Genomic DNA, 10,116 nt, shown 5'->3' on the forward strand with positions numbered 1-10,116 from the left:
CGTTGGAACGCACTCGGAGCAGTTCCATTCCCGACTACACACACTATCTCCAGTCCAAGTTTCAACAGATTAAGGATTTATATACTTTTTTATATTCATGTAGTTGCTTTGCACGGTATTTCTCATTACTTATCAAATGATACCCTATTCGTATTTCTAAACACTTATACATTAGTATCAGGGTTCTAAATTAACTTTTTTGATCACCAGCCAATCAGAATTTCCACTAGCCAATTTTTTTCCGGTGAAAATAAGAACAATTATGAGTTTCACTGAATGCATTTGATCATTTTATTAACATTGTTGGCATTAAAAACACAGAAAAATGAAGTAAAATGAAGCACAGAAGTATGATGCAAGGGTATGTGAAATCACTAACACGTGACTAAGTAAGGACACGATTTATTGTAAATGGCTAAAACGTCCATTCGCGTCATGATGAGATTGACTCCTGCCCATGCATTTACAGTAACGTTTTGTCCTAAGCAGGCATTAATTAAACTGACCTAATATACTCTTTATTAAGAACAGTGTATTTACATTACACTAGACTGTGTCAGTAAGCAACATCATTTTTCTTATGCGTAGACTACATGCGGCAATCCTTACAAAACATGACAACATTTTCATTGTCAAACACAAGCCATTCCCGACCCGTCAGCCATTTGGCATTACATTTTATTTTGTTCGTTTCTCTAGTGCTATCAATATCCTCATGCCCTACCTCGTTCTTCTCCTCGCCCCCAGAAGTTTGTCCTAACCACCGCTGCATTAAGTTAACTTTTTACTTTTCTACTCTAGCTAGCTCTTATTACCTCCTATGATCCGCTATGCTTCTTTTGACTTCTTCCTTGTGTTTTCTGGTGGACTCTCCGTTCGTTTCCACGGATTCTCGCGCCGGTTTCACTTCAACTGCGCGCAGCCAATGGGCGTATAAAACGTTATCACGTAGCATTACGGCACAGTGTTCATGGGAAACTTAGGAAGTACTGCCAGGGGGATAAATGACCGAGAACCATGCGGAGAACAGAGCCTTATGTATCTAATGCCTCATGTATAACCGGCCAAACTGGCTAGTGAGTTTTTATTAACACCCGCCAAAATGAATTTTAACCCGCATTTGGCGGGTTGGCGGGTGTTAATTTAGAACCCTGATTAGTATGTATTCTTGAGCCGGTTATGGTAGGAATCATGAGTTTTACGTTCCATGTTGTATCACTTTATTAAGCCCATGTCAAACACCATTTTCTGTCTAATGTATTAGAGGCTACAACATTTCAGAATCTAAATAGTTGATTCAAATTCAAAGCCTATTAAATTGTTTACTACAGAAGGAACTGTAATAAGGAAGTGATAAGGATTTATTACCGTTCACTGTATATGTATTGTGTATGTATTGTCAACTTTTCGAAACCAATATGTGTTCGCACTGAGTTTATGTGTAAAACTTGTGTAATTAAAGTGTGTGTGACGGCTTATCAACACCAATAACCTTTGCACTTGTTGGAACAGCTTTTTATTGTTTTGGTCACAAAATATTCTCTGTTTTATGTGTACCAGTTAAAGATGTTTTTTATTGGATTATGATACTGAGGATATTATCCTTGACCTTGAGCCTAGCAATAGCATACCAAGAACTGCATAAATGTCTGTGTGTGTGTGTGTGCATGCGTGTGTTTGTGTGTGTGTGTGTGTGTGTGTAGGTCTGTGTGCAAGTGTTTGCTGGCATGTGTGTGCTGGCGTGTCAATGTCCCTTGCCTCTGTCTCGGTGACAGTAAATGTGTAACAAAATCATGAGCCTTGCTCAATTCCTTATTGTTACTAAATGTAGGTAATCATGCCACCCTTTGCACACACATCATTCGATTCTTTGACCCCATACCTTTTCCATAGTATCCCCAAACTAACTCTAAGATAAATTGTTCTACCTATAGGACCTTTTTCTACAATAATATTGTTGATATATAGAACCATTTGAACTAGTAGACTAGCTGAAGAAATAAATACAAAGGTCGTATATAAAATTAACAACACCAACAAACATATGAAATGGTCAAGCACGTCAAGGTAGAGACTAGGAAGTACATCCTTCTCTCATCAAGTATTTAATGACAATGCCAGATGTAATCAATTACAAAGAGACACAGTACGTATGGTACAGTCCAGATAATCTGTGGATACTTAGGTACTAGATACGAGCTCCTGTCAAACAGCAAACACCAAACCATGTCCCCAATGTTGATTGGACAGGGTCAGAGACCTGGACAGGTCAAAGGGTAACTTCTCTACTTGCAGCACTGTAAACACGAAAAGAATCCTTAGAAAATGCACATGCACTGTATATAACCCATATCTGTACTGGGTAATGTAAGTCTAACAGGTTTAAATATTAATGTTAATAGTTTAGTTGATTAGCAACTTGCAAGTTTTTGTGCGCAGTCTGACATCTGTTTGTTTGTATGTTTACATGTGTATATGTACAGTTAGGTCCATAAATATTTGGACATTGACACAATTTTCATCATTTTGGCTCTGTATACCACCACAATGGATTTGAAATGAAACAATCAAGATGTGCTTTAAGTGCAGACTTTCAGCTTTAATTTCAGGGTATTTACATCCAAATCAGGTGAACGGTGTAGGAATTACAATACATTTTATATGTGGCCCCCCCTTTTTTAAGGGACCAAAAGTAATTGGACAATTGGCTGCTCAGCTGTTCCATGGCCAGGTGTATGTTATTCCCTCATGGGAGTTCGTTATTTCATTGACAAGGAGCAGATAAAAGGTCTAGAGTTCATTTCAAGTATGGTATTTGTGTTTGGAATCTGTTGCTGTCAACTCTCAATATGAAGTCCAAAGAGCTGTCACCATCAGTGAAGCAAGCCATCGTTAGGCTGAAAAATCAAAACAAACCTATCAGAGAGATAGCAAAAACATTAGGTGTGGCTCAATCAACTGTTTGGTACATTCTTAAAAAGAAAGAACGCACTGGTGAGCTCAGCAACACCAAAAGACCCGGAAGACCACGGAAAACAACTGTGGTGGATGACAGAAGAATTCTTTCCCTGGTGAAGAAAAACCCCTTCACAACAGTTGGCCAGATCAAGAACACTCTCCAGGAGGTAGGCGTATCTGTGTCAAAGTCAAAAATTAAGAGAAGACTTCACCAGAGTAAATACAGAGGGTTCACCACAAGATGTAAACCATTGGTGAGTCTCAAAAACAGGAAGACCAGATTAGAGTTTGCCAAAAAACATCTAAAAGAGCCTGTACAGTTCTGGAACAACATCCTATGGACAGATGAGACCAAGATCAACTTGTACCAGAATGATGGGAAGAGAAGAGTATGGAGAAGGGAAGGAACTGCTCATGATCCAAAGCATACCACCTCATCAGTGAAGCATGGTGGAGGTAATGTTATGGCGTGGGCATGTATGGCTGCCAATGGAACTGGTTCCCTTGTATTTATCGATGATACTGGTTCCCTTGTATTTATCGATGACTGCTGACAAAAGCAGTAGGATGAATTCTGAAGTGTTTCTGGCAATATTATCTGCTCAGATTCAGCCAAATGCTTCAGAACTCATAGAACGGCGCTTCACAGTGCAGATGGACAATGACCCGAAGCATACTGCGAAAGCAACCAAAGAGTTTTTTAAGGCAAAGAAGTGGAATGTTCTACAATGGCCAAGTCAATCACCTGACCTAAATCCAATTGAGCATGCATTTCACTTGCTAAAGACAAAACTGAAGGGAAAATGCCCCAAGAACAAGCAGGAACTGAAGACAGTTGCAGTAGAGGCCTGGCAGAGCATCACCAGGGACGAAACCCAGCGTCTGGTGATGTCTATGGGTTCCAGACTTCAGGCTGTCATTGACTGCAAAGGATTTGCAACCAAGTATTAAAAGTGACAATTAGATTCATGATTATGTTAGTTTGTCCAATTATTTTTGGTCCCTTAAAAAGGGGGGGGCCACATATAAAATGTGTTGTAATTCCTACACCGTTCACCTGATTTGGATGTAAATACCCTGAAATTAAAGCTGAAAGTCTGCACTTAAAGCACATCTTGATTGTTTCATTTCAAATCCATTGTGGTGGTATACAGAGCCAAAATGATGAAAATTAATGATAAAATATTTATGGACCTAACTGTATCTGTGTGTGTCTGTGTATTATGCCTGTGTGTTTGTAGGCCTATGTATTTTTTTCCCGTGTGTGTGCCTGTATGTGCATGCACCAGCATTTATGTGTTTTTGAAGGTGGGCATATATGGTTTTGTGCAACTGTGTGTACACCTGATTGTGTGAATGTACAGTCTGCTTGTGTGTACACATGGTCTGCTACCTGTGTGATCTTCTTCCAACGGGACACCACAGCAAGCAGGATGGTGCAGAACACCACCACCAGCCCTGCTATCATTGGCATCAGAGGAAACTTTGTCGTCTTCTCTAAAGACAAGAGGCAGAAATGAAAGGAATGGTTGAAAAGATGGATAGAAGGAAAGAAGAAGTCAAAGAGATAGAATGACAGATTTTGAGAAGACACCTGAAACTTTAACACATACAGTATGTTATCTTAGGAGAGGAGAGACACCTTGACTTGTATGTTTTTCAACTTGAGCATCATGGGAGCTGTGGCTTGGCTCTGACCTGTGACGGTGGCATTGAAGGTCTTGCTCTGGGTTCCGTGGACGTCGGATGATGTCACACATTCATAGGTGCCCTGGTGCATACTTCTGTCCACTCGGAGCACGGTTAGACGGGACTTGTAGCCATCATTGGTCACCACAAATTTGCCTTCTGATAGGTCGAGTGCTTTTCCATGCTGTTGCCATGACACAGAGACAAAGGGATTGGCATGGACATCGCACTCCAGTGCAAGCTCCGCCTCCTCTTCCACGGACACCTCTTCCAACCCGGAAAGCACTGGGGCATCTGAGGATGTTTGATTTACTTTAAAGTTTTCTCTTTTAGGACTGTTACATCGGTCTAACTATCCATGGTAACTAAATCAAACACACCCATGGTACAGTATTTGACCTAGGACTACTCCTACTTGGGGACTCACATGTGATATCCAGAGTGACTGAGGCATTGACACTGGCATCGCCCTTCAGCTGGCAGGTAAAGATGGCTGCATGGTCTTCCAGGGTGACAGGGCTGACACAGAGGCTGCTGCGACCCAACTTGTTACCCTCCGCCAGGCTCACCTGCACCCCGTTCCTTAGCCACTCTAGCTCCGTAGTGGCTTCTTCCCTGGCCGCCGACTCACAGGTCAGAGACACAATCTCCTTCAGTTTGGTCTTAACCATGTCCCCCCCAATCACCGGTGGCACTGACTGAACCACGAGCCCTGAGTCATAGAGGAGGGGATGGTGGGGAGAGGAGGGAGGGATGAAGCAGGGGAGAGCGGAGGGCGAGAAGGAGGGCGAGGAGGAACAAATTAACATTAAAGACGCGACAAACTTCAAGGTTATTTGATGATAGGAGAAAGCCGTGGAGGGGAGAATATTCAGACAACAAATGTTGCCAGGTGCCAAATTGGACTCACCACTGGTCTGGGCTGCAGTGTAGACCACCAGCTGGAACAGACAGACTGAAACCACCCAGAACATTTTATCCATAGTTCTGCAATCACTGTGGACAGTGGGGATACAACAGGTAGTGGTTGGAAAGAACAAGTTTTTAATTCAAGTTAAGGGGAATTGCTGTTTGTCCCTTGTAATGTACCTAGAGACCAAGAGGAAGGAGGATAGAAGGAGATTAAAAAAGAGACGATTTGTTATGTCAGTTACAGTATTTTCATTGAAACGCTGCTGACACCATCATGGGCAAGGCTGTCATCCATTAGCGTAAGATTACTTTTTAACTGACAAAACAATGTACTGTGAGATTTCCCTCTGGGAAAAATAAATTTTTCATTTTGGTTGATTGTTGTCACAATTACTGTAAAAGAGAGATGTATACCATACTCACATTAACTCTGTGTGAAAAGTTTCCAGTAGTTATTCCAATGATGTTTGGGTGATTTGTGAGGAGTCAATAAAGTTAGACAGTTCTGTGTAGGTTTCCTTGCAGCTTGTAAAGATTGGTCTGAGCCTTGAACAGCCCTTATATACTCCTCACCTCCTCTCAGTTTAGGACACCGTTTATACTTACCAGCATTCTCCTCTCTCTCTCTCTCTCTCTCTCTCTCTCTCTCTCTCTCTCTCTCTCTCTCTCTCTCTCTCGCTCTCTCTCTCTCTCTCTCTCTCTCTCTCTCTCTCTCTCTCTCTCTAATCCCTATGTTCTTCTTTTTCCCCTCCCTCCCGCCCCTCCCTCCCGCCCCTCCCTGCCTCCCTCCCCTCCGTACACACCTGTCTTGCCTTCCTCAGCTGGTTTATAGTGACACTTTGAGTTATGTAAATGTGGGCAGAGAAAGACATTCCCTGTCTTAATGTGTCTTGTTATTGTGACACAAAAAATTACTTCATTTGAGTTTGTTTTTATTGCAGGGGAAATGAATAATGAACTTTGTGTTAAGCTTACTTTATATTTTCAGTACTAAATGTTCATAAATAAATAAAAATGGGGCAAATTTGTTTTGTTTTATGTTTTTGGGGGGTGATTATCTATGAATTTGTGTTCATGACAGCGTTTGTCAGAGAGGATGTTGAAGTTGGGAGAGTCTGTTAGAAGCAGTAAAAGGAGAGATTGTAACAGTAGACAAGGTCAGGGTCTGTGACGGAGATCCTCTCCGTTTCCATAAATATAACGTGCTTGATATATTTGTTATTTTATGTATTTGTTACGTATGTATCTGTTGATATTATTTGGCTCCCTGTGATGGGGCTGTGTGATTGTCTGCACCTTGGTTGTTCTAGCGCTTGATTACACGTGGGCTCTAGATAAGGGGTAGGCTGTGTTTGAGGGGGGAGCTGGGTGTGCAAATAAAGACCAAACCTCTGCATGATTTGGAGCTCGGAAGTCTTGTCTCTTTAATTCAACCCCCAGATCATGGGTTCTGTCTGACAGGGTCACAGGGTGGGGTTAGGCGGCAACATCTACTGTACAGGTTGTGTGTGTCTGCATGAGTGTGCCTGGCTTTGTTAGTGTTGGTTAGTGTGTGTCAAGGTACTGCATGTATTTCAGATTCCTCAAGCATACACTACATCTGTTTTCCGTTAGAGGGCAGCATTGGTGCAGCTACAGTACCTGCCGGTATTGATGCCCTTTGGCCCACTGCTCGCAAGCTGGCAGCCAGACAACCAGGGACTTTCAGAGAATCTAGGCTTCCACAACCATCACATCACATCTACGTACCATGAAGACATCCCAGAAAATTATGATCCAAAACCCTCTATACCAGGGGTCCCCAAACTACGGCCAGCGGGCCGAATATGGCCCGCCCACACATTTGGACCGGCCCTCTGAACAATGCTAGAAACATATTTTGTATTTTAAATAGGCCTATATGTTTTAATCATATCATATCTGTATTTGATAATGAAGGTTTGGTTTTCAAACAAAAATTTCCCTTAGTAATTACCTATTAAAATCTCCCTCAGTTATTAACTATAATTATTAACGTAAACAAATTATTTGTTGGATTCACCCACCAAGAGAATGGTACATTCAATATAACGTTCCATCGTGATCGAGCAGGTGCACGCGAGCCAGCAAGAAAATTCAAACAGACAACAAGTCCACAGTGGACAATGATTAATATGCATAAGTGAGTAAATGTTTTGATTTAAATAGCAATGAATATGAAAAAAGGTCATTACAATAGTAACTAGAAAGTGCATTTCCTGCAGAAAATGCGTTGGAATGCTGAAAGCAGAAAAAAATAAAAAATAAAATTGCTGAAAATACAGAAATGAGAAAATACCCGCAAGCTGAAATGAATTTCAAAAATGTGTGAGTCACACAAAACATCATCTAACAATGTTAAGAGCTGAAATACAATGCGGTAAAAGCTTAACTGTAGAAGTAGTAGAAGTAGAATATTCGTTTTAGTAGCTGAAATTATAGTGCTCTTAGTCTTTGAATGAGACGAGTTGACTGAACACTAGCACTCTAGGCTCTCACATACACACCCATGTAAATCTCAGAAACGGTTTGAAAAACTCATGAAACATAATCAGTGATATTAAAAAAAGTTGAATAGATATCAAAAAGCTGAATTTCAAAAAAATAATTGTTTAGGGTTTCTTCAACATTTGAAAGTTTAAATGGTGTCTGTAGCTGAAGGATTGAGGAAGAAGAAGGATGTGAAAGTTGAACAAGTTTAAGAGGATTGAGAGGATTTGAAAACAAAAATCCATTGGAAAACCATGTTAAAAACATTATGAATATTGATTTATATTAATTCAAGCATAAGAGGTACAAAGCTGAAAAGTCATAGCACCCATGGCCTGAAACTGCAGAATTTTTTGATAGCAGAACGGTTTTAATAGCTGAAGATTTGAAGGCGCTGAAAGGTGTCGCGGAAGAAATAGAATAATATTAATATGAAGAAGTTGAATAAAGATTCAAAGAACAATACTTGGAATGCTGAAGCAGCATTCCAACAATAATGCTCTTTTAATAGGCTATATATCCCTTGATATGTACGGTGCATAACAAAATAATAAACTAATCTAGCATAATAAATACATTTACAATCATAATAAAATCTCCACAATAATACTGGTAGTCACTCCGGCCCATATAATTTTCTGTTACAGACCGACCCAGCCCCACATTAAAGAAAGGAAAAATGATTTGGCCCTTGCAGAAAAAAGTTTTGGGACCCCTGCTCTTCACCGATCCTGTACGTAACAACCTAAACAGTGTGCTAATCACTCTACAATCTTGAGAACTCTGTGATCCTGAAATGTATGAACTTGAAGACTCAAAATTGACACAATTGTGAAAACTACATTGTTCTGAAACACTCAACAACCCTGAACATCCTCTTAGATATACTCAGTATGTCTTCTAGTCTTTAACTGTCATTGAATAGTTGTGTGAGCTTGAGGCTTTTTTTCAGTCTTATTATTTATATTTTTACTCTCTCACAAGTATCCCCCCAATCACGTGCATTTGCGTGATAACACACACAAATGGGACCAAAGGTTAGTTGTGGTTGCCATACACTTGGGGAGAAGAATTATAAGATAGGACACCTCACTCACTCTCACTCACTCTCACTCACTCACCCACCCACTTTTGCCCCCCCCCCCTTCAAATCAATAGCTTTTGTTGCACAAGAATTCAGTTTGACCGTATGTACGTCTGTACGTATGTCATGTCGGTAGGGGGTAAGGTGTAGTATAGACAATGCTATCGCAGGTAGGGCATATTGAGTACAGCACAACAAAGCACAGTCTAAAGTGGAATGTCTGCACATCAATATAGTTATGTATAGTATATAGTATGGTGCAGTTTAAAATGCTGTTCAGTCTTAATAGAAGTGACCAGGTATTTGATGTAATTGGATAGATTTGCCCATGTAGGAAGACAGAGATATGAAAGAGGACATTTCTTGTCACACTTAAGTTAATGGTGCACGCTGCCTCTCCAGAGTTTTAATTGGATCATTGGTTTCACCTGTTGCTTGTCATTTCCTTTTGTCTACCCATGCTATTTAAATCCCTGTGTTACTTTGTTTTTTGTCTGGCTCTTTTCTTAGTTCAGTCTGAGGGTTTGTACGCTATAGTCTAGTCCGTCTGTGTTTTTCGACCTTATGCCTGATCCTCCTGACTGTTTTTGGTTAACCTACACAGCCCTTTTGCCTGTAATTACCACCATTGTCTGTAACATTGACTATGCTTTTGGATTATCTATATTGCCTTGTCTGCTTGGTTACTGATCTCTATTTGGACCTTGACTGCACTGTGATCAAATAAACCCTCTCGGAGTCTGTTTTTGTTACACCACTGGTGTTGGTTCCGGCCTGAAAGATAAATCCCTGAGGCCTGTTCCATAAAACGAGTTTACCAAATAAGCCAGGTTTATGTCAGTTAGTCAGACTCATTTATAGGGCCCAGTTGTTCAAAAAGTTTAATCCTGATCAGAATGATCTGGATTTTGAGATCCCATGTTTTGTCTGCCATTGCCTTGTTGCCGACCTTTGCTTGCCCCTCG

At 40.7% G+C, this 10,116-nt stretch overlaps 1 protein-coding gene across 1 annotated transcript; it reads right to left on the reverse strand.

Moving 5' to 3' along the window:
- Nucleotides 1-2,047: 2,047 nt before the first annotated feature.
- On the reverse strand, nucleotides 2,048-6,070 carry tmigd1 (transmembrane and immunoglobulin domain containing 1). Its single transcript, XM_062484895.1, has 6 exons — nucleotides 5,983-6,070; nucleotides 5,558-5,736; nucleotides 5,075-5,359; nucleotides 4,657-4,941; nucleotides 4,352-4,455; nucleotides 2,048-2,297 (listed from the first exon to the last, which is right to left on the reverse strand). The coding sequence occupies exons 2-6, from the start codon at nucleotides 5,628-5,630 to the stop codon at nucleotides 2,286-2,288; spliced, it is 759 nt and encodes a 252-aa protein (XP_062340879.1). The 5' UTR covers nucleotides 5,631-5,736; nucleotides 5,983-6,070; the 3' UTR covers nucleotides 2,048-2,285.
- Nucleotides 6,071-10,116: the final 4,046 nt, after the last annotated feature.

Source organism: Osmerus eperlanus, chromosome 19 (assembly GCF_963692335.1).
Source record: "Osmerus eperlanus chromosome 19, fOsmEpe2.1, whole genome shotgun sequence".
NCBI lineage: Eukaryota > Metazoa > Chordata > Actinopteri > Osmeriformes > Osmeridae > Osmerus > Osmerus eperlanus.

Bases quoted from the DNA above. Each gene is read 5' to 3' on its own strand.
- tmigd1 (XM_062484895.1), bottom strand. From the start codon at position 5,630: ATGGATAAAATGTTCTGGGTGGTTTCAGTCTGTCTGTTCCAGCTGGTG. The intron at 5,360-5,557 runs GTGAGTCCAATT...TCTATGACTCAG, and splicing joins CACTGCAGCCCAGACCAGTG to GGCTCGTGGTTCAGTCAGTG. The intron at 4,942-5,074 runs GTGAGTCCCCAA...AAACATCCTCAG, and splicing joins AGTCACTCTGGATATCACAT to ATGCCCCAGTGCTTTCCGGG.